At 38.0% G+C, this 27,856-nt stretch overlaps 3 protein-coding genes across 3 annotated transcripts in view; 2 read left to right on the top strand and 1 right to left on the bottom strand.

Moving 5' to 3' along the window:
* Nucleotides 1-5,712, top strand: part of serinc5 (serine incorporator 5) — a 34,630-nt gene extending 28,918 nt beyond the window's left edge. The window contains exons 9-12 of the mRNA XM_065284496.2: nt 7-76; nt 162-198; nt 305-449; nt 2,158-5,712. Coding sequence (XP_065140568.1) covers nt 7-76; nt 162-198; nt 305-449; nt 2,158-2,302 — 397 coding nt within the window. The 3' untranslated portion in view covers nt 2,303-5,712. The remainder of the gene's footprint in view (nt 1-6; nt 77-161; nt 199-304; nt 450-2,157) is intronic.
* Nucleotides 5,713-5,768: 56 nt separating this feature from the next.
* On the bottom strand, nt 5,769-21,184 carry thbs4a (thrombospondin 4a). Its single transcript, XM_065284495.2, has 21 exons — nt 20,918-21,184; nt 19,967-20,164; nt 19,613-19,860; nt 19,061-19,208; nt 18,866-18,948; nt 18,692-18,746; nt 18,209-18,369; nt 17,610-17,747; nt 17,417-17,491; nt 17,116-17,298; nt 16,913-17,017; nt 16,728-16,835; nt 16,152-16,311; nt 15,321-15,439; nt 14,503-14,555; nt 14,251-14,432; nt 13,504-13,731; nt 11,436-11,632; nt 10,681-10,853; nt 10,456-10,595; nt 5,769-6,295 (listed from the first exon to the last, which is right to left on the bottom strand). The coding sequence occupies exons 1-21, from the start codon at nt 20,994-20,996 to the stop codon at nt 6,243-6,245; spliced, it is 2,886 nt and encodes a 961-aa protein (XP_065140567.1). The 5' UTR covers nt 20,997-21,184; the 3' UTR covers nt 5,769-6,242.
* Nucleotides 21,185-23,283: 2,099 nt separating this feature from the next.
* Nucleotides 23,284-27,660, top strand: kmt5ab (lysine methyltransferase 5Ab). The gene is made up of 8 exons (XM_065284493.2): nt 23,284-23,376; nt 23,518-23,621; nt 23,967-24,093; nt 24,698-24,845; nt 24,943-25,033; nt 26,552-26,611; nt 26,801-26,991; nt 27,187-27,660. The coding sequence occupies exons 1-8, from the start codon at nt 23,367-23,369 to the stop codon at nt 27,395-27,397; spliced, it is 942 nt and encodes a 313-aa protein (XP_065140565.1). The 5' UTR covers nt 23,284-23,366; the 3' UTR covers nt 27,398-27,660.
* The last annotated feature ends 196 nt before the right edge of the window (nt 27,661-27,856 follow it).

The raw sequence follows: 27,856 nt of genomic DNA, 5'->3' as shown, positions 1-27,856 counted from the left end.
TTACAGTCTGACCTCCACCACCAAGAGAAGCACAGCAGCTTTACGTGTTTACAGGAACGATATGCCAGAAAATGAGGTGAAGACCTGCTGTGCTTTATCGGAGTAACATTCTGTTCATGTAGATGATTAATCAATCTTTTTTGTTTGTTTGTTTTTTTCAGAGAGCACGCTGCTGCTTCTGTTGTGTCGATGATACAGGTTAGATATTTACTTAAAACAAGCACAAAAATTATGCATTGGCACATTACCACAAAACAGTGGCGCCTCCTTGTGGATTATTTAAAAAAAAATGTATTTCCTACAGAGGATTACGATGATGAGAAGACTGCAGGAGGACAGAACGTCATGTATGATGAGAAAGAGGGAACCATCTATTGCTACTGCTACTTTCATTTCGTCTTCTTCCTCGGCTCACTTTACGTCATGATGACTGTAACCAACTGGTTTCAGTAAGTGGATAACAACATAGTTTCATGTGTACTGTTGTCTTACAGTGTAAGGGCAGGGACACCAAAAAGTGCCAATGAATAAGCACAGACAGTGAGGTCAGCTCATATTGCTAGTTGTCTGCGCCTGCGTGAGGTGAGATGAGATAATGTTCCATACCAGCGGGTGGCAGTAGTCAGTGTTCATTACTTAAAACGGGAACAAAAACATAAGCAAAGGAGAGCTTACTTACCAAAAATTTCTTTAAAAAAAAAATCCCAATAATTTACTCACCACCATGTCATCCAAAATGTTGATGTCTTTCTTTGTTCAGTCGAGAAGAACTTATGTTTTTTGAGGAAAACATTCCAGGATTTTCCCATTTTAATGGACCCCAACACTTACGTTTCAAAGGACTCTAAACGATCCCAAACGAGGCATAGGGGTCTTATCTAGTAAAATGATTGTCATTTTTGACAAGAAAATAAAAAAATTGCACTTTTAAACAACAACTTCTCGTCTATCTTCGGTCCTGTGATGCGCCAGCGCGACCTCATGTAATTGCGCAGTGACGTCGAAATGTCACGTGTTACATATATGAAACGCACATTTGCGGACCATTTTAAACAATAAACTGACACAAAGACATTAATTAGTATCATTCCACATACAACAAAGTGGGAACGGTCCTCATTCTTCACACTTGTAAACACTGGGGCGTAGTTTCGCATACATCATCCGTGACCTCTTGACATGATGACGTATTGCGTGAGGTCGCGCTTTATCTTTATCTCAGTTTATCTTTTCATGCACTGGTTGTTTATGCCGAACAGCCAATCAGAATGATCCTACTCCCAGAGGAGCTCCACGGCTGATTCGACATACTGAATTGGCCCAATACAAAGGCAAAGGTGACTTACTAAGGGGGCGTGTACACCAAGCTCCGCGCTTTAAAAAAATACCAGCAGCTGGTGGTTTTATCCATACTTTGCTTAGCATTTTTACGTGTTCAAAAAATTTTCAACTGTGGGTGAAACGCTCAGTTGGTCAATGTCACTTTTCACCCAGCCATCCAATCACAGTGGAGGAGGGGCGGGACAAATGCCACCACAACCAACCAGCGCATCATTAAACGACTGATAAACAACAGAAATATCATACCAACCAAAGCGCTAGCTAAAGAAACGCTGTCTGGCATTTTTAGCCGCGTTTAAACGCCTTGGAGTACACACCCCCTTATGCCCTGTACACATTACAAGCGACTTTGTCGATGTGTGTCGCTTGTCTATTTTATTGAGGTCGTTAGACGTTTCTAATTCTGATTGTCATAAACAAAAAGTTTCATCACTCAATTTCTGCCTCTTGTTAAACCTGTCTTAATTTTGTCTCGTCTCTGGACATGCCTATCGGTCGCCAACGGTCACTGTCGCCAGAAGTCACCAGGCTTCCATTAAAATAAATGAGATTATGTCGCTCTGCTACTGCTGGTAGTCTGAACTGGGCATTGGGTCTGGTCATGTCTTCTTTCTGCTAACCCTCGTCTAGTGCCTGTTTAGTTACATTTACCACTAGAGGTGTCCCAAATCAAGTTTTTTTTTTTTTAAAGCAACCTGTAGTTCATTTAGTTGTTCAGACATTAGTTGTGCATAAAAACTACACCACACTTATTCATCATATGTGATTTGTTATTTATTTGTATTTATAATGAGCAATGATCTTGTATGTCTGCAGTTATGACAACGCGAAGATCGAGAGGCTGTTGGATGGGAGCTGGTCTGTGTTCTGGATCAAGATGGCGTCCTGTTGGGTCTGTCTTTTTCTCTACATGTGGACCCTGATAGCACCCATGCTCTTCCCAAAAAGATTTTTAGCCTAGACAACATTCAGAACGAAATCCACTATCACCACTGTCCAACTACTGTGTGTGCGTGTGTGAGAGAGAGAGACTTTTGTATTTTGATATTGCAAGTTTTTATTTGTTTAGAATTTTTAGTATAAGCTTTTAATGGCCGTTGTTTTTATGGAGAATTGTTACAGAAATCATGTTACATGCTGGTGTACGACTCCTATTTCTTTACTGACATGAAGGTATAAAACCGAACGCATCGCTCAGGCTCACGCCTCACCTGTACGTGTCTCGCTTTTAATGCTTTTCTTTTCGGTGGCTGAGAAATTCTATGCAAATCAACAAAGCATCTGTGATTTTCATCTGTGAGTTTTTCTGCCTCTCTTGATGATGCGTTTCGTGACAGTGTAGTGTATTGATTCACTAAATAAGGCATCAAGTATGCTCATACGAAAGCATTTACATTAAAATATGTACAGTTACAGTCGGCTTACCCTTATGAAAACGTTGAGGTGATGTAACGTGCAGGGTCACCGAGCAAACATATCTGCCAGTCAACCAATCAGATTGTAGGATTGGGTTTAGGGTCAGTGTTAGGTTTAGGAGCTTGTTATGCCATTGTGATCAACCTATTATTTACCTCTGTAGGCTTGCTAAATCGTGAGTAGGGTTAAGGTTTGGAGTTTACAAAAATGCCATTCCAACTTCCAAGACCAATAAAAGTTCAAGGAACACTTGGCAAAATGAAAGCGAGATAAATGATTCCAGAGAAACATTCCCTTGCATTACAATAAATAAAGGTCTTTCCACTGCCGTCATTTCAATTGGCACGCTTCTTTGGTTTTCTGGATAAATAATAAAGGTTATATTTCTCACTAATGTCATTTTGTAGAAATGCTTTTAGACCAATTTAATGCGCAATTTAAACATTTGCAAATAAAAGGATTGTTGCCTGTTTATGCAGCAAATCTGTAAAGTTAAGATTTGGAGGCTGTGTGCGTGTCCTGTAAACACTTCCTGTGCATGTATATGAGTACATGAGGTCTAAACTAACTTATTGACAAAGTCATAACTTTATTGTGAAACCATACAACAATTAACCCTAATTAAAAATGCAAAGATCCATTAACTTTCCCAAATATATGTTATTAAATCTAAATGATACTGTAGGCTTTGGATGTCCTATAAGGTTTTTATATAATTCATGCTATGCTTTAAAGTCCCCCTGTGGTGAAAATCTAATTTTATTGTTGTTTATATGTCGTGTTTATAATATGCTTTAAGACGCACCATCAATCAACACCATTTCTGAGTATTTTCTCCATAAAATTTGAGTTTTTCAAAGACAATCTCATTTCTGCAGTTTAAAATCGCCTCACTAATCCTGTATAACCAATCACATTAACACGTTTGAACAAGTGGATCAGTAGTTCGAGCCGTAGATATTATGTATGGATGCATAGACTCTGCACCGAAATAATCACAGCACTGCGACTTCTGTGACGCGAGCACGTGCTACTTGCAAGTTTTAACTTCAATACTGAAAAAAATATAAAAACGCATGCATTGTGCCTGCAAGTTTTAACATCAATACTGAAAAAAGTATAAAAACGTATTCATTGTGTGAAACCGGACATAGCAGCTATTTGTCTGAAACTGCTGAATGTAGCATCTATGCACTTATATATCTATGGCCCGAGCCTACGGCATAAAGTTCTGCATTGGTTTTCATTTATACTTTACGTCGTCGTCCACGTCGATGTGCAAACACACTGGTAGGCAGTATCCACGCGTGTAATCACAGTAGAAGCGTGACTGTCAAAGAAGAAGAAGCTTGGCAAGTTAACCCACAAATGCAGAAGAAACAGCAACTTGTTGTGTATGATTTGAGAAGACCAGCAATGAAGGAAGTAAATTTTTTTACCTGACGGGAGGGGTTCTGATGAACCAATCACAGCGTTTGCAGTCCGCGTAGAACTGACACGCTGTTAAAAATTTTGTAAGGTGCACGTCAGGCTACTGATAACCTACCGCGTAGAGCTTACGCACGACTATAAATCGGGCTTTACATTGAAGCATGAAGAAAAACTTGTGGTGCTTTGATGCTCAAAGATGAGTTTTAAAGGGATAGTGCACCTAAAAAATATATATTTGTCATCATTTACTCACTCTCATAGTGTTACAAACTTAAAAATAATTTCTTTGTTTATACACAAAGTAGATATTTTAAGCAATGTTTGTAAACAGACCATTTTTGAGCACCATTGACTTCCATAGTATTTTTCTTTCCTACCATGGAAGTCAATAGTGCTTCTGTTTCCTGCTTGATTATAATTATCTTCCTGTGTGTTCAGTCGAACAAAGAAATGAATACAGGTTTGTAACAACATGAGGGTTGAGTACATGTTGACCCATTGTTTATTTTTGGGTGAACTATCCCTTTAAATCATCAAATTAACTACAGGAGACTTTAAAGCATACTGTATGTAAAAAAAACACATCATCTTTAGAGATGTAATTAAGCTTAAAGGTTTTTGTTGACATAAATGCATGTTTATATTCTTGTACTGATCGATCATTTAAAAGTTTTTTATTTGTGGTGATGATCGATAGTTTCAAATTCTGCCTGTATGTTAGACGTAATGGAGCATCATTGGTGCCGCCGGTATATTATGAAGTGGTTGACTTTATAGTCTGTATAGGAACTGGAATTGCTTGCTATTTATGTTTTTTGCCTGTGTAGCAGTCGTCACATCATGCTTTCTGAGGGACACGTCAGTGTTTTTGACCGAACTACAGACAAACCAAAATCTCATCAATGTGAATCTCAAATTAGAGCCGGTATCTCTGTGAAGTAAACAACATGTTAAATTGCCAGTAGAATCAGTTTTCTGCTCTTTTCTTTGGGATCAGGTTTGTTTGTAACAATCGTTTAATAAAAGGTTATGGATTGCCTTAAACATCATCATGTGCTACAACTGACTTAACCAGTTTACTCTGTTTCTTTACATGAAGAAAGTCAAATGAAGTCAAAGATTTACTCCTTTCCTCTTAGTTTTACCTGGTGCTCATTGTTTGTTTTTATGTGGGTTTAACTTTATGCTTTTTATGCTGCTTTCATTTGCAAATATATGATGAACAACATAAATATATGTGCTTTACTGTAAATAGTCAATGCTAAAGATGAAACTAGTTGAGCTTATACTATTACAAACTATTTTATTCTTGTGCCGTGTGTCGCTAAACATGCATGAAGACATTTTTTTCCAAAAATATCATAAGCTGTCTGTTCTCATTTGTGTCGATTTCTTTTTATATATTTGTTTTTCATTATTTCAAAAACTTTCCATACAGAGTCATAAGTTTGAAATTCAAACCCCAATGTCCTTTATAGTGTTTTTATTGATATCAAAGGTTCTTTCAATAAAAAAGACAAATCAGTTAAAAAGTACAGTATGTTTTTTTTTGTGCACGATAAAAATTAAAAGGTTTAAAAAAAAAGAGAGATTATTATCTGTTATTCATCTTCAGACAGAAGCCATTGGTTATGAGTTTTTTATGGCAGACTGCCCTTGTTTTAAAAAACAAATGAAAATACATAGAAATACAGTTGTCTCTGCATTATATAAGCTGAAATAGTATAAAATATTTCAACTGCGCAAATTACACCATTCACCCTTGTTGAAGTGCATTAAAATAATACGAACAGTCTTCTCGTCACCACATTTTGTTCTTTTCGTGTCCAGGTCTTTAGACTGTCTGGCTAAACACACATTTACTCTGCTTATATAAATTTATGCAGAAACATAACATTAAAGCTCATTTCTGTTTGTTAAGCCCTACTGCAGGAGTAAATACAGCACAACTATATTTTCAGAGTCAGTATATGATCCAGACTTCATGGTTTTCTGCTGTTATGTGTTGTTCTTACGTTTGTAATGAATGCGTTTTGCTTTTGTTTCCTCTTGCTCTAATTTGTTAACTGCTTGGCTCTGTACTCAGTGTAGTCTTCAGGGATTGTGTCTGGAAATGTGAAAAGATATACATTATTACATATAGTATGCACTTAAAGGAGACATTTTACAAGACTTTTTAAGATGTAAAATTAATCTTTGGTGTCCCAGAGTACATATGTGAAGTTCTAGCTCAAAATACCATATAGATCATTTATTATAGCATGTTAAAATTGCCACTTTGTAGGTGTGAGCAAAAATGTGCAGTTTTGGGTTGTGTCCTTTTAAATGCAAATGAGCTGATCTCTGCACTAAATGGCAGTGTCGTGGTTGGAAAGTGCAGATTAAGGGGCGATTTTATCCCCTTTTGACATCACAAGGGGGGGCACATTTTAATGACCTATTTTTTCACATGCTTGCAGAGGATAGTTTACCAAAACTAAGTTACTGGGTTGATCTTTTGTCACATTTTTGAGGACTGGGGACCCAATTATAACACTTTAATATGGAAAAAGTCAGATTTTCATGATATGTCCCCTTTAAATTTAATATGAAAGAGTTTAACAGTGCAGTCCACCCAGCAAAATCATTTCATTTTCATGGCATTTCAAAAACACAAGACTTATGTATGTATGTATTTGACATGTACGCACATCTTTTGTGCTTTAAGAAAAGAAAAAATATCTCACTGGGACGGTACACTGTAAAACCAAACAGTAAAACTAACTTATAATAGAAAGTACCTGGTACTCAAAATGTGCCAAAAGGTTTAGCTAACTATTATTTTTGAGTTCATTCAACATCTATCATAGATTTAAGTTAAAGGAACAGTATGTAAGAAATTTATATCAATTAATCATTAAATGGCCCTGAAATGTCACTAGACATTAAGAAATCATTTTCATTTAAAATACTTATATCACTGACAACAGTGGTCCGGCCAGGATATTGTCATTTAAAAAGTGGAGTTGCAGCCCTCAACTGATGTTTATGTTGTCGTTTGGTATATTGGCCACCAGCTGTGTGATTGCAGTACCAGTTTTAGCCACACGTTTTGTGATTGCAATACCAGTTTTGGCCACAATCCTACATACTGTTCCTTTAACAGTAAATTTTTTTTTTTTTTTTTTGAGTTTTTACAACTACACCAAAGGTAAAGAGTTTAGGGAACTTGAAAAGTAGATTCAACCATAATTAAATATTTTAAGTCAAAAGCCCTCTAGTGGCGGTTTTTACCAAAAAGTGACGTCCTCATTGAAAGGCCACTCAGACGTGTTTTAAATGGATGAATTTGCTCTTGGATGCAAATAATTACAAACTTTTGGTGGTTGTGATGAGTTAAATTTGCCAGGTAAGCTAAGAAAGAGTCTGTCACTGCAAATTTACTTCATTTAAAGTTAAATCAACACCATTGGTTCAGGAGGTTCAGTTCCCAGCATGCTTTGAATGAGCCCGCAAAACGAGAGCATTTTTTTAAATTAAGTGATATTTCATGTGGTTTTTAGTAAACAAAAAGACTCAGTAGTGTTAAACATTTATTTATGTTGGAGATTTATTTTTGTTTTGTTTTGTGCTTACCATTGTTCAGAAGTGTAGTGCCTGTGCTTAGGCTTTAGGTCAATAATGTGTTGCTCTATCATATAAATAATACCTATGTAAAGTCAGCACTGAGCTCAGTCTCAACACACTTTCACTACTATCAAATTTTCATGAGTCACATGTTATGTTTCTGTGATTTGTGAACAAAATTAAATGGTAGTTAGTTTACTTGAATATTTTGAGTACTCTGAACTTGTCGGGTTTTACAGTGTTCTGTTAAGTTGTAAAATGTAGATATTTGAGTACAGGAAACTTAAGAAAAACAAGGCAATCAGTATAACTACTACTACAATTTAAGTTACATAAATAATATAATTTAATTTATATAAAACTTTATCTAAGTTTAGATAAATACAATTTTTTGTTTGAATTGAAGTTGTCAGTACTCAAAACTTTTAAGTTGGCAAACTTAGAAAAATAATGGCAATCAGTTGCCTCAATTTTTTGAGTTAGTAGAACTTATCCGGGTTTACAGTGTACCCTAAAATGAAAAGGTCCTAATATGAACCATTAAGGGAGAGATATGAACCTTTGAGGTACTAATACGTATACTTTACGTACAAATGTGTACTTTTTGTATACCAAAATGTCCCTTTTGTGTTGTTATTGAAACAAAATGTTCCTTTTGTGTTCCACAGACAAAAAAAGTCAAACAAGTTTAAAAAAAATTCAACTTAAAGGGATAGTTCACCCAAAAATGAAAATTCTGTCAACCTTTTCTCATTCTCATGTTGTTTTCAACCTGTATGAATTTCTTTTTACTGATAAAAGATATTTTAATAAATGATTGTAAGCTCACAGCTAATTGTGACTATTGACTTCTATAGTAGGAAAAACAAATACGATGGAATTCAATGGGTACCGTCAACTGTGTGCTTACTATTGTGGGAAAATAATTTAAGGCGTTGGCTTTACGTTATTGTACATATATGTTCATCATGTTTGAGAGCAAAACTAAGTAACACTGTCCTCTAAATGATAATGTGGGTTCCTGCAAGTTCCTATCTCATCTTAATATGAAAGAAATTGCCCAGGTAACTGTGGGCCTGGTACCTTTTGTTCCATTTGTTTAAGTTGGTGGCCATTTGCTTATGCTTGGGCCAAAAGTCTGAGTCAAAGGTGTGAAGCCATTTCCATGATTATAAAATGGTCTGAGTGAGACAGTGGGTGAGATGGAAATGTTGATGGGATTAAGGGTTTGTTTAACTGAAGGATTGGAAGTGGCAGGGTTACTTCTTTTCAATGTTTTGTTTAAAGTTGAGTGCTTTGTTTTCCATTTAGGGGACTGCCCCCTAAAATGTGTATAAATGCAATGTAGGGCTACTGTAAGGTTACTGCAGTGCCCAGGCTCTATGCTCCAATTTAAAGACTTATGGCGCTTTTCCATTGCATAGTACTCCACGGTTAAGTTTAGTTTGGGTCGGGTCAGCTCACCTCACTTTGGCGTGGTTAGCTTTTCCATCAAGTTTAGTATCACCATGCAGTGGGAGGGATAATGGCATGTCGTTATATTTGCGCTGCATACAGCTGTGACATCATACAAGTGAGAGTGTCCTTGTACATTCCCATACATTTATTTATTTCTTAATCCGCCACAAAATTAAAATTGGCCACCACAAATAGATGTTTGCACATCGCGTTTATCACTACCTCTGTCTCACATAACAGTTTCTGTTAAAACACCCGTGACGTCAGTCGACGGCGCTCTGCTAAGCCTCATTGAAGTTGCATTTAAGCATATAATGCTGACGTGCTCGTCGCGAATGTTCAGCCACAAACTGCAAGTTTGGAAAAAACTGTTATGGTGTTCCTGATTCTAAACCTGTGGATGTTTTTCATCGCTAAAAGGGAGTTTGGGAACTTACAGCAGAGCACAGATGACAACATGTTTGCTCGAGACAGCGCAAGCTAGCACAGGTAAAGCTAATCTACATTATAGCGATGACGCTGTAGTGACGATATTAGGGTGACCATACGTGCCATTCTTCCCAGACGCATCCCGCCCAGGATTTCGGTGCGTCTTCCGGAAGTCGTATTTGTTGACCGCATATACCATTCAGTTAAAAACATAAGATATACAATCGTAGTTTCATTCTTACCTTAAAAATGTAACGGTTGCTTTTCTGTAATAATAATAATAATCCTCTATGACGTATATGCGGTCAACAAATACGACTTCCGAAAGACGAACACAAAATCCTGGACGGGATGCGTCCGGGAAGAATGGCACGTATGGTCACCATAGACGATATTCTCAGACCAATCAGTGATCTACAGTGTTTTCGCGTCATGTTTGGTATCAGCTCGGGTCGCTTGGAACCCCAACCGAGGTGGTACGAAAAAAAGTATCGGGTACAACGTACTGCACCCAATGTAAAAGCTCCCAAAAGTAACCTGACCCGACCCAAACTAAACCAAACCGTGGGGTACTACGCAATGGAAAAGCGTCATTATGCTCATGACTATCTGCAATAAAGGCTACTGCTCTAGGAAAAAGGTTCATCAGAAAAAAGAAATTCATACAGGTTTAGACCAACATGAGGATGAAAAAACAATGACAGAATTTTTAGGTGAACTATCCCTTTAACCTAATTCTTTAGAAATGAATCTTCAAAAGTGTCCCACACTAACCGTTACAACGATATCTCAGGTTGGACCAGATGATGTTCTCCTGTGAAAAACAGAAAACCCCCAGACGTCCTCCTCTCATGCTGGTGTCGATAACAACTCCAGAGTCCGCCACCAAATCTGTACCTTCATAGAACTTCACTCTGTGCCAAAACAAAGCAAAATCCTCTGCTTCAGTGGACTCCTCAGTATTTATTAGTTGTGTGAGTAGCACTTTTAATGCCTGACCTCATATATCCCTCTTGAGGCCTGTGTTTCAGGTTCCAGCGGTAGGACACCTTGTCCTTCCAGCCCACGTTACGGGGATCTTTCCATAGCAAGCGCACCTGGTTGGTCGTATCTCCGGTGTGCCAAAGAGAATTCCTCAGAAACTCCCCAGGACCCGTTTTAGATTTTACAGCCTACGAATGTGCAGAAAAAAGTGCATGTTAATCAGGATCATGTTCGGCAGACATTTTGGTAAATAAATTGATTTATTCAAGCTAAAAAAAATTGTTTTCCCTAGAAATCAGACACATGACCTTTTGAGCTGCTATTGCAATGCTATACAAGTTAAATCACAGCTATAAACTTTTAATAATAAAGCTGCTACAAACGAGTCTTCACAGTGATGTCATAGAAGAACCATTTAGTCAAACCTTTCTTAATAGTCTAAAAAAAATTTACTACAAATAACTATTTATCTTTAAACATGATATGGTATCGCCTAGACCCTTTATTTTTAAGAGATCAGCTGGTGAATTGCTTAAATAAATGAGTAGCAAACATTTCCCTGGTCACTGGTTTAGGAAAAGATACCCCCGCCCCTCATTCGTCCAGTTGGTTGACACAACGAGGCCGTTGGGGCTTCTCAAACAGAGTACTTAAGTAGTTTAGCACGTTTCATACTTCAGCTGAAAATACATTTGTAAAGTCACTGAATCAGCAGAACTGCTGTGATGATGATGATGATGATAAAAGCACATGCATTAACGTTAAGAGACCTTCAGCTGAATGCCAGGCTCGGCCACAGCTCTGAATGGCACAGCCTGCCAGTACGTCTGCTCTGTCTGCTTCCACATCACCACATAGAAACTGGAAGAATCCTGATAACCGAAGATGAAGCCTGCATAGTCGTCATCAGTCAACGTGTTCACATGGAAGGTGCCCTCAAAATCCACACCACTGAATGCCGTGTATCCTGTGTGAAATGATCAAAAGGTAAGTAAGTAAAATGTATTTATATAGCACCTTTCATAGACAAGGAAAGGTCGCAAAGTGCTGCACAATAAAATAAACAATAAGATCAAATAACAACTAATACAGCTCCACAACTGTATTACCATTAAAATGCCATAAAAATCTAAGGAGTATGGATATGTAATAAATCCTGCACAAAAGGGTGCTTGACCATGCAAGGCTCTGAAAGTAATGACCAAAATACTCTAAAATCGACAGGAAGCAAGTGAAGTACAACTTGCAGTCAATCAATAGAAGATTTGTTCAAGCAAGTGTACAGCGCATTGCAATAGTCCAACGAAAAGAAATAATAGTATGAACAAGCATCTCCATCTCTTTTTTGAAACCATAGTTCTCACCTTAGCAATGTTCCTGAGATGGAAAAAACATGTGTGAACCACAGAATTAACATGACTATTAAAACACATCGATCTGTCATGACACCCAGATTTCTCATGTCAGTGCAATCAGATGAAGATAGACCCCCAAAGGCCTGCATAATTTTAGTTATGTTGTCTGGGGCAAAAATCATCACCTCTGTTTTATCTGTATTAAGTTGCAGAAAGTTCTCAGCCATCCATCTATTAATGGAGACTAACCAGTTCAGAAAAAGGGACAGTTTGTCTAATCTATCTGGACTAAATGAAATATATAACTGGATGTTATCTGCATTAAAATAAGTAATAAGATAACTGTTTAAAAACCACTAATAATTTTGCTAAGGGGAAGCATATACAGACTAAACAACAGGGGGCCAAGCACAGAACCCTGTGGTACACCACAGGACAAAGGAACAGAATCTAACATAAAAGATCTTGAGGACACTAAAAAACTCCTACCAGAGATGTAAAAGAAAAAAATAATCCAAAGCAGATCCAGAAATGCCCACTAGAGAGTTCAGTCTATCAGAGTGCAGTGATCAACAGTGTCATAAACTCCACTGAGCTCGGTACCATCTAGTGGATAGGGCTGTGCAAAACTATCGATACAGTTAACTATCGTGATACATTTTTCTACGATAGTGTATTGATATTTCAATCTCTACTATCAATATTTTTACAAAAACATCAAATCCCTCTGTGTGCATCAAACGACCTCATCTGCTGCTGCTGCTGTAGTTGTCGCTGTCATATACAGCCATTCGGCCAATGTCTAAGAAGTTAGCGGAAGTGAGAAAATAGCATATTGTAGCGTACCGTAGCGTATCGTGAACCATGTACCGTGATTTGTATCGTATGCCCTTGCCAATACCCAGCCCTACTAGTGGATAATAGTGGAAATACAGATTACTGTAAAAACTCATCAGGAAAGTGTCACTGGCAGGGAAAAGTTTTCTCTTTATTGACGAGATAACTTGTCAATGGCGGGGAAAGAGTTAAGATCACATCAGTATGAAAATCCATGCTGGTGTGGACTGATTTATATTCGTCCATTTTGAAAGAAGCTTTTATCCAAAGCAACTTACAGGGCATTCAGGCATCATTTTTTTCAAAATGCGTGTACTTTGGGACCAAACCAACAGACACACGATTCACAAACAAGATTTAGCTAATGGACCTTCTGGTTAATCTATGAAGTCTTACTGATGATTAGACTAGTTCAGAAGCCAGCAAATATCGACTCCTAACAAGCAGTACTTTTGGGCAATGGTTAGACGTCTATTATTTTCATGGACAGCCCAAATTTTTGCCTAGACGTCTGGGCTGTGTTTGGACGGCTATTAGGCTTTCAAAGCAAAATTGCTTGCTGGCATATAAGCAAAATGGAAACACTTACTATGGTTTTCCTGTATTTAAATAATTTTGGGGCGACCTGTCAAATAAGCAGACTCACCTACAGCTAATCCTGGGTCACTGTTCATGGTCTGGACAATCTCCATACCCTGATTCAGAACGACCCAGTTGGGGTCAATCTGAGCTTCGCCCTCTGGATCCAGAACCACAGTCTGATAGGCTCTGAAGTCTGTAAGAGTAACCTCTGCATTCTCAGGGCACGTGTCGATCGTGTCGATAACATGATCTTTGTCGAAGTCTCCAGTGCAGGCATCACCCACACCATCATCTGTCATGAAGTAAATAACAAAAGATTTCTCATTTTCTATCAGCTTTTGAATGGAGTAGAGATTTTTAAAGCACATGAAAGCTTATAAACAGTATTCAGCACTTAAAGGTGCACTATGTAACTTTTTAGGAGGATCTCTTGACAGAAATGCAGTATAAAATACATAACTATATTTTCAGTGCTGTATAAAGACCTTACATAATGAACCGTGTTATTTTTATTACCTTATAAATTAGCTGGTCATGGAAGTCACTGCCATGTTTCTACAGTAGCCCTAAACAAACAAATTGTTGTCCTTTGACAGCTACCGTAGCTTCTCTATGCATTTCGAAAGGGAGGGGTGAGTGGTGGACTCAGAGGTTGGTTGCAATTCACAATTTCACCACTATGCTGTTAAAATCTGCACCTTTAAGCATCCTAATACTTTCTGGGATGCGCATACTACAGGGTTGAATTTTAAAATATAGACCACAAGCATTTTATTGGTCTTATTATGTAAATGATGTAATGTGTCCATACTGTTTGTATCCTTCTGGTCTTGGTTAACCACCAGTCTGCAGTTATCTTGATCATCTACAATGCCGTCATTGTCGTCGTCATCATCGCACTCGTCCCCGAGTCCGTCCTTATCTGTGTCCAGCTGAGAGCTGTTGATGATGTTGGGACAATTGTCTTTGCTGTTCTGAGTTCCGTCTCCATCGCTGCAACAAAGGCCGGCGTTAAATCCCCAAATCTCATTTTATGCTGTCAAGCTAAAATCAAACGTTGTACCTGTCGATGTTTGTGTCGCACGTGTCACCCACAAGATCATCGTCAACATCAGACTTGTTAACAAGAAAAGACATAAAGCATCTTTTAAAGAAATGAAAAATTGTGAGATAAATACCTTGTAACTTGTTTATATATTTATATTAAATGTATTTATTAATTTAATCCAAAGTGACTTACAGCGCATTACAAGGTACAGTATGTGTGTTTTCTTGGTGTAGCTTATGTAGTGCTCTACCAGTTAAAGGGGGGTGCATGATCTCTGAAAGCCGATGTTGACATTTGAACACCTAAACAAACACGCCCCTACCCCAATAGAATCTGGACCTTCTTTTGCTAGACCCGCCCCACACATACGCAACCCAGGCAACGTTGTCGGTTGGTAGACACGCCCCTTACTGCTAATTGGTCACAAGTGGGTTTTGATACTCGGCCCGACTCCCTTTTGTTTTTCAAAAATCATGCACCCCACCTCTAAAGGGATAGTTTAACAAAAAGTGTTGTTGTGACAGACCTGTATACATTTCTTTTTAAAGAATGTTTGTAACTTAACAGATCTGGGGCACTATTCACTTACATAGCATTATTTTTTCCTACTATTTAAGTCACTGGTGACTCAGATCTGCTTTGTTCCAAACATTCTTCAAAATATCTCTGTTTGTGTTTATATATTTATATAGGTTTGAGGTTGAGGAATTTATGACAAAACATTTTTGGGTGAACTATACCTTTAAGCTAAAGGATATGTGTAAATTATGCTCTTTAAATGTAAAGGATAGTTCCTGTAACTCGATGGAGGGAATTGTAAATGTTGTTGGCACCTGGTTGGGGTTTGCAACCTCAGGACAGCTGTCGCATGCATCACCAACACCATCATTATCAGTGTCCTTCTGGTCAGGGTTTGGAACTTTCTGACAGTTATCCAGAATGTTTTTCAGACCTAAAAAATGAAACAGAAAGCACACTCTTTGTGTCGTCAATAAATACCAATGAGGTAAAGGAAAGTATCGAACAAATAGTTACAGTGGAGTGCAGTCTAAAATGTCAGTGAATGGAGCAATATGGTCCATGGCATGGAGATAATATGGGCACAGTGATAGCTTTGTGCGGTGATGGCTGGATTGCGTCACAAGGTGGCGGTGTTTCGGACAGACGTCTGAAATAGTTTCCACTGGTGAGCAGCTCCTGGCATGGAGCTCTCGGTGGAAATGCGGTCGCTCAGAGGAGACATAAGCAAAGCCTGAAATATCAAGTCAAGTGTCTGGATTCCTGCCGTAAAGAACGCAGCGTAAATGTCAAACGCTGCCTGGACTCGCCTGATGATTTTAGACTGGAACAAATAATTGATCTGCATCGTAAAGGTCATAACACTTTTACGTGACATGAGCTCGCCGAAGCGGCCTCTAATTTCAGCTTTATAAACACATAGGCTTCTGTTTAACCGCATAAAAATGACCTAAGCGCAGGAACATCTCGATAAAAACACATGCCTGTAGGCCGAAAGACATATTTTAAACATAACACCCCTTTTTCTGCTACTCAAAAAGTGTTTATTGCCATGCAGTAGCCAGATGTCACGCTAAATACTAGCACAGATGTGAGGAAAGTGCGAAGATGTTTGTCTTTAACAATGTGAGATGAGATTCAATTACCATCTCCATCTATGTCATCATCACAGGCGTCTCCCAGTCCGTCCTTATCTGTGTCGAGCTGGTCTGGATTCTCTACGTATTTGCAGTTATCACAAGCATCACCGTGCAGGTCTTTGTCATTGTTTTTCTGGTCTATGTTGGGTGTCAGCCAGCAGTTGTCCTGTGAGATATATATATATGTTTTTTTTTTAGTAAGGTAATGGTTGACAGTTTCATTTAATATGAAGTCTCCAGATAAAAGTTGTGAAACAACTACATTTTTCACTATAAACTATTATGGCTAAATATTTTAGACTTATAATTAAAAAAAAGGTGCAAGGTTGACACTGGGTGTATTGTGTAACTTTAAGGAGGATTTCTTGACAGTGATTCAATGTAATATAAACAACGATGTTGTCTGAGACGATCACATGTTTGTCCTGTGGTGTCTAACATAACTTGTCGAAATGAAGGGGTGAGTGGGGGACTGAGCCGTTCATTGCAATTCACATTCTCACTGCTAGATACCACTAACACCTATACAGTGAACCTTTAGCAAATTATTAGCTATTAATTATAATAATGTCTCATCTGCACCTGATTATTGATGATCCCATCACTGTCTGCATCGTCATCACAAGCGTCTCCTTTCCCATCTCTGTCTGCATCTTCTTGGCCCGAATTGGGAACAAATACGCAGTTATCCTGCAAAGATACGTGAGGTGCACTACTGTTATTTTTATATCAAACCTCTAATATCAACATACACATTAATATATCACCTTTCCGCAATTTGCATCTCTGCACTGAAGTTTGTTGTCTGGATAGGCATCAATATCTGTGTCCTTGCCACAGACGTAACCGTTTCCAGCATAGCCAATGCCGCACTGAAACGGAAAATGAAAACACAACAGGATATCACTGGCACAGAATTACAATAACCAAAACTGACTCCTGCACTGTTAAATGATGCTCGACATCTCACCACACAAGAAATGCTGCCGTCTCTCTCCACAACACATTCTGCATTGATGTCACAAGGATTCGGCTGGCCGTTTCCACATAGCCTATCAGGACCAGCATGAACATGACTGGGTCCGATCTTCGTGCAGCCGCTCGTCTGATCTCCCGTATATCCAGACATGCAATTTCCACAGTGGAAGGCACCCTGTAAGAAACCCAAGATACGACAACTACATTTAACGAACTTTGTATTAATGTAGAGTTTAAAACCATTTGAATTCATTTTGTGGTGGGTAATGTGGGCAAATATTGAGACACCTTACCACAGTGTTATGGCAGTATGAGTTGGGTGTGCAACCACCGTTATCCACCTGGCACTCATCCATGTCATTACACATCTGATAAACAAAGAGAATATACAATTTGCAGATGTGATGTCGATAAAGACAAACCTCTTTTCAATCTAATCTTTTCAATTTTATCTCAATACATTATATTGTTGTCCCGAGTACACACTTGTTTGTTGGACTGAACATACTGAATGCCAACACCCTGGATCTCTGGACCGATGAAACCCAGCGGACACTTCTCACATCTGAACCCCGGCACAGTGTTGATACAGCGCACACCAGAGAAGCACGGGTTAAACTGACACTGCAATCACAACCACTAACATGTTAGGTAACAGAACATGCATGGTATATTGATGATGTGACAACATTTCTATAAAACCACAGGAGAGTCACGTTAAAATGCATCTTGGTTACACGTAATGGCTGTTGTATTGAACTGCTCCAATAAAACCTGAATTTAAAAAACGTAAAAAATCATTATGTGCTCATTTTATTGTACATCTATTAAGTAAAACACAGTCACATGTTTAATCTAATCTAGACAATTCAACACATTCCAGCGGAATGGAAAATAAAAAACTTTTTTACGAGTGTTCCTATTCTGTCATGATTGCAAAGTGTGAGAGAATTAAACAGAAAAACATTGACTTAAACTGACAAAAACTTACGTAATGTGCAACAGAAACTCGCATAGTAAAACTTTGAGTATAGTTTAGGTGGTTACATTATGGTCATCTATATCATCAAATGTTTAAGTCTAACCTCATCAACATCATCACACTGAATCCCATCTCCGGTGTAACCTTCAGGACAGGGTGCACACTCCACTCCATCCACTGTTTCTGTACACATGCTCGGTTCAAAACAGACCCCCGGTCCACACCTTGAACTATTATCGTGTGGTTTTCCTGTTCCATCCAGGCCTGTTTTTGATAGATTTCAATGTTAACAGAGTTCAGAGACTTTAGCAAGCTGATGATCAACTTCATATATTAAGCAACGTTTCTTAGAATAATTAACCAATATATTTTATAGGGACGCACAATACGAAATTGCTATGCCGGAACAGATATTTTAAAAACTTAGAAATAGAGTCACAAAATAATCAGACAGTATGAGTACAGCTGCGTTTGATTCCCAGAAAATAATCTGCCCTGATCATTGGCTGTTTTAAAACAATTTTCCGAAAGTGGGAAAAAATGCTTTTATCTGCCCAGTTTAGACCTTTTTAACAAATAATCTTACCGTTACATGGAACACACACCAAGATAGTCTTCTTCAGGTCAGCCATCTCCTTGGTCTGTTGTGAAAGCACATTGTGAAACGTTCTCAAGAAGAACATTTTTTATAACATTATTAAAATTATATGAACTGATCCATAAAAGAATTGTTGTCTTTCATTTTTAAGATCACCATTACCTGCTTGTCAACTTTCTCTTTCAGCTCCTGGATCATCCGCATGAGCTCAAACATCGGACCAGCTTCCAATTTCGAGGTCGATCCTACAAATATGAGACATAACAAATATTGCAGATTTATTTAATACCATCAAAATAAAAAAACAAGACTTTATTGATGGATCTACCAGTTCAAATTGAGAAGGCACAGCCTCACCCAGCAGCTGCAGTGTTTCTCGCTGTAGTTCTTTGTTGGCTTTGTAAATGTTCTGCTCAGCCTGTGAACCTTCTGGATTGCAGTCCTGAAGCTCCACAACATTATCAATAGACTCATCCAGCACAAGTTTTAGGTCCAACAGTTTATCCTGTAACATAGGTGCATGTTCTTCAATGAGCTGCTGATGGAAAAAGTTGGTAGATGCTTTGCTAAGAAGGTTTGCTGGTCTGAACTGGTTCAAGATGGTCACACAGGTGTCTAAAGAGTCTAAACCCAGCCGGAAGACCAGATAATACTAGCAAACCAGCTTGGAAAGCTTGCCATGTTTGAGTAAATTATGGAAAAACCCAATTGCTGAGTTAATTTAACTTAGAAATTGTCCATATTTGACCCAACCAAGAGTTGAAACTCAACATTTTTGGATGAAACAACCCAGCATGTGTTCATTTAAACCCAACAGTTGGGTTTGTCTATATTTGACCCAGTCATGGGTTAAAACAACCCAACATTTTTGTAAGTGTGTGGAGGAAATCTTTAGTTATATTGGTTTACCTGGGATGAGGTTTGAAGGGTCTTCAGCGTCACACGTTTGGATCCTGGAGGCAAAGATTTGAAGGCTACAGGTACATCATTGACTCTCTCCACTAGACTGCAGTCCACGTAAAGCGTAGTAGTCGGGTTTCCCTGCTGTAGTCCGCTAAAGTGAAGCATTATGTAATGCTTGCGACCGTCTGCCAGATGCACTTTGGAAAAGTTGTTTGTCCCTTGTTTTCCATTGCTCTTCAAATATTTTAAAATGACTGCCAAGGAACAAGAGACTGTGTGTGAGAGAGATCTAACGCACATATTTATCTATTTGCATTTTTGTTGGTAGTAGTATACCATATCACCTAGCTTTGAGCAAACCTTTGTTAAGTTTCCCCTGTACTGTGAAATCAAAATAGTCGGTGTTATCGAGAGAGTTGAAAATACGAAAGAGTCGCGTTGGAGCTTTGTTCTGCATCTGAAGGGTTGCCAGGATGAAAGCGTTGTCCATGTTTTTTGCTTTTATTCCTCCCTGCAGAAGATCAGGTAGGCAATCCGGTGATACCAGGAGATCATACACTGCAACGTTCACATCGTCAATTGAATAGATATGCTACAGGGACTGTATAAGTCTTTATTAAATATAATATACACACAGATGCTTTTCGGTAATACATGACATTTAACTATACTCTACATTTTTCTAGTTTTTCTCAAGCAGAACACATATGTAAACAAATAATTATCGGCATTTCTATGAAAATGTCAACCATATCATAAAAAATAAAAATTTTAACCAAAGTTTTGAAACATATTGATATCTACGATGGTAATTTTTTGTGATTTTAATACCCATGCAAATGTAATAAACTTTACTTTTTCATTTTTTTTGTCAAATCCATAACACATATTTTTCTGATGTCTGGGCTCGATCATCATGTGTTTATGAAAATAAATAATAATAAATGCAGTCTCTGAAAAATTATATTTCAGGTTTTGACTGTAGATGTCACATCCAAAACGTTGATATTGCTCAAATGTTTCTTTGAGGAATTATTAGACATGACAGTTTTTAATCTTTTAATGCACATTTACAAAAGATAATTAAGATATTAGTAAAACATTGTGAATCTTTAGAGTCAATAATACAAGTTAAATGCCAATAACCATAACATACGACAGAAAACCTGTCTGTGGAATCTAGACTAAAGTTTCGTAATCTTATAATGAGATGATAAGCATTAAAGTTTGATTTAACTCATTGATTTTTAGTCTATGAAATGATCAATATTCAAGTTCTTTACATTATGTAGATAAACAGATCAGACTTACCAATTCCCTGTGCTTTCACTGTGACCGAAAGCAATACAATAAACTGTAAACTCAACACAATTCTTGTCCAAACACCCATTGCTGATGTATTTTAGATGATTAATCCAGATGAAGTCTTCCCCGATCGGTTCTGACCCGTGATTCTGCAGTGCTGCAGACGAATGAGAGCAGACTGAAGCTCACTTGATTTATGTTCCTCACATGTCTTTTATATATAAGGTGTGAGCAAAGCACCTCCTCCAGGATGCTTCTGATCATTTATAGTAAATGGCCACATTTACTGTAGAACATCCCAAAACCTTAAATACCAAACAGAAGGTTGTCTTTGTTATTCATAGTGAATATTAGAAAGATTTGCTTGCTTTGGCTTTCAGTCAATCATCCTGATGTGCCTCCATACTTCATTTTAAATGACTGCTTCTGAAAAACAAACCCAGAGTCCTTATTTTTCCCTTATTATATCATTTGTTTGTAGTTAAACGTCATTACATTTATTAAAGCTTTTTTCCCAGAATTTTTCAGTCCAGAAACTCACAAGTTTTTTGCATTTTGCCAAAACATTTACAGGAATAACCTGGCCTGCCTAATACTTGCCGGTTCAAGTGTAAAGACAGATGAGTTACGGAAAATCAAATGAACCAGGAGCTTCATACGAAATTATCCTTGTTAACTCTATAACTGCTTATCAGGATTGTAAAGTTATGACTAACAAACAACTTTTTTATTGGATTTAATTAATTTCTTAAAAAATGTAACTAAACCTTGTTGGAACAACCAGGTTAGGTTGGTGTTTGTAATATGATTTGTTTCTTATTTGTGGCTGATTAGTTATTGGCAGTGTTGTAGTCAAGAAGACCACCTAAACCAAGACCAAGGCCAGAGGGTGTCGAGACCAAGACTTTGAGGGGCAGAGACCAAGACAAGACCGAGACCAGAGGGTGTTGAGACCAAGGGCCCTATTTTAACAATCTAATGGTCTAAAAAGGTGTCTTAATCAACTTTTGCTAATTTACCGATGGGAAAATGGTTTGTGCGCCTAGAGCACAGTCTAAAAGGGTTGTTACTATTATTGTAATGAGTTATGGGTGTGTTTCGGGCATAACGCTCAATAAACCAATAAGAGTCTCATCCCCTATAAAAGCAAGTTGTGCTCGCGCCATGCCGATTCCCTATTTAGATGGTGGAATTTGTACACTCTTAGAACTAATGTGTTAAAAACAACACATTAGTGTTGATTGTGGGACGACACACTAAATGCGTTGTCCCAGAATTCACCCATCACTGTGTTATTATTGAAACAACACATTTTGTGTTACTTTTAACACAATTTGTGTTATATTTTAACACAAAATCAACACAAAATGACACATAATGTGTTAAAATTACACATAATGTGTTAAAAGCTTAACGCACAAAGATGTGTAAAACGTAGTTTTGGTAAACCATTCTCTGCAAGCAGTGAAAAAATAGAAAATTGAAATTTGGCTCCCCTTGTGATGTCAGAAAAGGATTATACCACCCCTTAATCTGCACTCTAACCATGGCACTGCCATTTAGTGCAGAGAACAGCTCATTTGCATTTTAAAGGACACACCCAAAAATGGCACATTTTGCTCACACCTACAAAGTGGCTATTTTAACATGCTATATGGGGTATTTTGAGATAGAACTTCACTTACGTACTCTGGAGACACCAAAGATTTATTTGACATATTAAAAATGTCTTGTGAAATGCACGCTTTAAAAAAGGATCTCATCTCACCATATCCACAGGTATAAAGTCATCATATACAATAAATCTGTGAGGGTAGCAATCTTTTATTTTGAAAGCGTGCTTGAAATGACCTTTGTAGACAAAAATATTATTAGAAATACTACAAAATAATTCAGAATTAATATATAATAGAATTTCATAAATAATAAAACAACATAATTATAAAAAATAATTACACATTTTATTTTTAAAAAAATATTATGAATGACTTTATACTGAAGATCTTCTATCAACATTGTCATACATGCACATATCTTTTCCATTAAACTGACACATCCTCAATTAAAAATGTATATAAAAGTATACTACATACCTACAGTTTATCATTTGATGAATACTATTGAATACTGTATTAGGTTTAACATTAACAACGTTTAGTAATATTTACTACAGTATTTTCCATGTTGGTTGTTGTACCAGCAGATGTCCTCCGTGTGCAGTAGTATATCATCGTCTACATACTATATAGTAGGCAAGTGTGCGTGTAGGTACGGTACGAACGCGGCCGCAGTTCTGTTGACGGGCTGTGTTATGTGACGTCACTCGCGTTTGGCCAATGAATGGTAAGGTGGATTTTTAAAACTCGGGAAGTCTGTCATGTAGTTGTTGTTTATCAGAGCACGCTGCACAGTACACGGAGCTTTAAACCGGCACTTTTTTGTTAAGAAAACCAAGATGGGAAAAGGTAACACAATGTAGCCGCGTATTTTACAGACTTAATTAAGTTGAAATAGTGAACTTGTTAATGAAATAAAAATCGAAACTTGCATATTTTTTGTTTTTGTGTGCATGAACACATAGGCAAGCTTTGTTTTTTTGTCCTTAGGGAAACGGAAAACGGTCATTTCTACCAAACCAAAACTTGGAGATGCCAGTGTAAGCGAACATGCTGAGAAAGACGCAAAAGAAAACAAACATGGACAGCTTGTGGTAGGAGAGATGCTTTTACATTTTTAATTTTCCTTATGGCTTGTTGTTGTTGTTTGATATTGTTTAATTGATCATTTAAATAATATTTTGTAAAATCATAGTTTAGAGTTTGTTTGGAGCAGAAATAAAAATTAAGACCTCATAAAGCGATGACATCAAAGTACCGCGAGAGCGATGCGCAATTGTGGATTCTCTGTGTTGTTGCGTCGTTCTCGCGGTACTTTGATGTCGTGCTCCCATCAGTCCGCGCAGCGTCGCATGAAGTCGAATTTTTTTATCTTTAACATTTTCGCTTCGTGTGCGTGTGTGTAAGATTTTAATTAAATCTCTACTTTTCTCTCTCAGGCTTCCCATGGACAGTTAACAATAACCAGTTGTCTAAATAAGCTCCGCTCTCCTCTGAAGAATTCCCCTCTTGCCCCATTACATGAGAACAATTCAGCAACGAGCACTAATGAGACCAATAAACAGGGTAAAGATTAGAAAAATACATCAATACTTAATGTACAAATGTCATCATGGTGGTCTAGATTTACATTTATGCATTTGGCAGGTGCATAAATGTAATGTTGGCAACGGTTTGTGTTTATTTAGCTTCGTGGTAGAGCAAACGGCGCCAAAGGTTTGTGGGTTTGATACAAGTGAACACCCATATTGAGAAAAATGTATACCTTGTAAGCACTGTAATCGCTTATTTGGATAAAAGCATCTGCCAAAGCCATAAATGTAACATAAATGAAGAATGGGATTCAAACTCAAGACCTTTGTGTTGCGAATACAATACTTTGCATTTGAGTTACATACAGGAACACTACAGTTTGTCCTCTGTAGTAATAAAACACTGGTGTATTTTTATATGCAGTGCTCAAATGTTTTTTACACAATTAAAGTCATACACTTTACCATGCCGGACTCTGTTTTTAATGGTCTGCGGTGCATTTTGCAGCATGTATTTTTTGTTGACGTGTATAAAGTGGATGTCACCCTAAATGATACATTTTTTACTGTACAGTGCTGTACTGATGCAGAAGCCGCTAATTCACATGATGCTGACTGATTTCCTTTTATTGTCAAAGGTGCAGCTGAGTTAAACCCACCTAAACAAGTTAAAAATACACAGAGTGAATCATCTAATGATCAAACTGCTGTGCCCCGGGATTCTGAGACGAGAAAACAAACACAATCTGGACAAAGAATTAACAGCAAAAAGTCAAAAGGCAAAAAGTAAGTCGTCTTGTTATGTCCATCTTTAAATATCAAATCTTAGTATCTCCATATGCAAAAAAATGTATTTGTGTCTCCTGTTGTGTTTTATTTTAAGAGTAAAAGTCAACGCTTCTGAACAGAATCAAAAGGTCACAGATTATTTTCCTATTAGACGAAGTTGCAGGAAAAGCAAAGCTGAGCTGACGGTTTGTAAACATCTCCAAAATTTCTAGTGCTGTCGAAAACAAACTTTGTTTGTTCTAGTTAGTGTTTTGATGACATCATATTGTATTGAAAAACATTAAATATTTAAAGGTGCACTAGGGTTGCTCGAGTATTAATTATATAGCCGTGGACTGAGCCGTTGGTTGCAATTCACCATCTACCTAGCCTGGCTCCGCCCTCCTACGTGCTTCCGCTTATTTTTCATTTCGCTTCAGCAGTACATCTGGGATGGCTCTATAGTGTTTTGTTTTCTCCTGCAAAAATCTGCAGGACCAATCAGCGAACAGATGGGGGTGGCTAATGCTGAGTTTACACCAAACGCGGTTTGGGCGTCAAAATCGCGTCTACCGCGCGTGGTTTGCCGCTTGAACAATTTGGATGCATTCGCGCGTGTAGAGCGGAGTAGACGCGCGGAAAAAGCAAGCATTTGACGCGCGTCCGAAGCAAAATCCGCTTCTTGTGGGAGGGGCAACTGCTGTGCGAGTGTCTGTTTGCAAGATGACTGATGTTACTTGTGCATTTATCAAGAGAGTTACCAGTTTTGTATTGGGTAACCTTACTATGGGGAAAAATAAACGGCGCGGGTAGATAAACGTCACATGACTCAAAATGAAGCGTGTATTACAACTTACCAAGTTGCCCAAAGTCCTTACTGACACTCTTCCAAGCGAGGTCCTTTTTATTCTTGTCTCCTCTATAGAAATAACAACTTGTGTCATATAGCTTCGAGTGACTGCTTGAGTGAGTGACTCCGGGCGGGGCTGCCACCACAGCAGCAAGCAGGCTCCTGATAGGTTAATGCGGCGCGAAATTCCGCCAAAGTTCAAATTTTTCAACTCTGGCGTCAGCCGCAAAGTCGCATGAACCGCAAGATGCACAAAAAGCACCATTCGCGCTTACCGCGCGTACCGCGCACAACGCTCAATTCGCGCCTTTCGCCCGAGCTTCACGCGCGAAAGAGGCGGATACGCGTCTTCTGCGCCGAACGCCTCTTCCGCGCCGCGGGACCTCCTGATGCGCGTCAACGCGTCTTCACATTGACTTAACATTGAAATCACTCGCGCTTCACGCCCTTACCGCGGTTGGTGTAAATGCAGCATAAGAACGATCACGTTGAGGTCGTGCGTCAGTTTGAGTTGTAGTTCAGTAATGGCAGCGGAGAAAGACGTGAGAAAAGCTATTCGGTCCGTTGTTGCCGAATATACAGAAGTTAAAGCTGGTTAGCGATTGGCTTTGGCAGATCCTGAGTGACTCTGGGCATATCCAATAGTTTTAAACTTCAACAATGGACCCTCCTTAATGGAAGTAACGCTTTGCAATGGAGCCTGGCCAGACTCTCTGTACAAATGAAATGAATGTACGAGAGTCTGGTTATACCAGGCTACCATCTACCTGCTAGATGCCACTAAAAATCTATATAGTGCACCTTTAAATTATTTTGAAGCTACTATAATTTGTATTTGATCAAGACCTAACCATGTGTGTCTTGTGTTGTTCAGTGTGAAAAACAACGACACATTGATGACCTCATCAAAAACAATGTGGAAGAGGGGCTTAAGGTAAAAATTTAATTGGGATCTACATAAACCCTTATGCATAATGCATACACTTACAGTAATTATGGTACTTTATATCACGTTGTTTCTTGTACACTAAACCTTTGGCCAACGTGTACTACCTGTTGAGCTACAATATCTGTCTGCCATTTTTGATCATAAGGTTTATTAAACTTGTGTTTGTCTAATTAGGTGAAATATATCGAAGGAAAAGGACGAGGGATTTTTGCAGACAGAGAGTTTCCGCGAGGTCAGTTTGTAGTGGAGTATCACGGTGATTTGCTGGAAATCGCCGACGCTAAGGCGAAAGAATCTCAGTATGCTCAAGACCCCAACACGGGCTGCTATATGTTTTATTTCCGTCACATCGACAAAACCTACTGGTGAGTGACTTTTGCTGTGTATTTTCAACTTATTAGCTTCCAACATAAAGGTCTATTCACTCTAGGAGGAAAAATGACCGTGTAAACGGCATCTTATGTGTAAAAATGCTTTAACACTTAATTGTGGAATTAAGCTTTGAATTTGCTTCAGAAATGCTTTAAAATGTAATTATTTGTGTTCATGAAATTTCCTAGTGTGGATGCGACTAAAGAAACCAGTCGACTGGGCCGACTGATCAATCACAGTAAGAATGGCAACCTTCAGCCCAAATTGCATGAGATAAATGGAGTTCCTCACCTTATCCTGCTGGCTTCAAGAGACATTAAAGTAGACGAGGAGCTGCTGTACGATTATGGAGATCGCAGTAAAGAAGCAACTGAAGCTCATCCGTGGCTTAAGCAGTAACTCGATGTAATTAATGTATGGATGTGTCACATGATCTGTGTTGCCTAATTGTTTTAAAGTCCACTGTTACAGATTTTTGTACTGTAAAATGAACTATATGAAAATGGTATAAGATTCCTATTGATTGCAACTTTTTTTTAAAGTGTTATTACATCATAAGATGAGTGTGATGATGATCTTCCACTTTTGTTTTTGTCAATTTGGATGTTCTTGAAACGTGATTAAGGATGAAAGCCCTTAGTTTTATTGAATCACTTTTATCTTTTAAGATGTGCTTAAATGCATTAAAAGTACATGACTTGGAAATGCATACAAGTTGCTTGGATTTCTTGTAACAACATTGTCGTTTCAGATGAGCTGTCAAGTGACTTGAAATGAGGGAGCATTTACTCAATTGCAATAAGAAAAACTTTAATACAATACTTCAAATTAATACAAATCATTATTGATTCACAACTG

Source organism: Paramisgurnus dabryanus, chromosome 5 (genome assembly GCF_030506205.2).
Source record: "Paramisgurnus dabryanus chromosome 5, PD_genome_1.1, whole genome shotgun sequence".
Lineage (NCBI taxonomy): Eukaryota > Metazoa > Chordata > Actinopteri > Cypriniformes > Cobitidae > Paramisgurnus > Paramisgurnus dabryanus.
The sequence above is the reverse complement of the archived record's forward strand: the minus strand, read 5'-3'. Positions and strand labels throughout refer to the sequence as shown.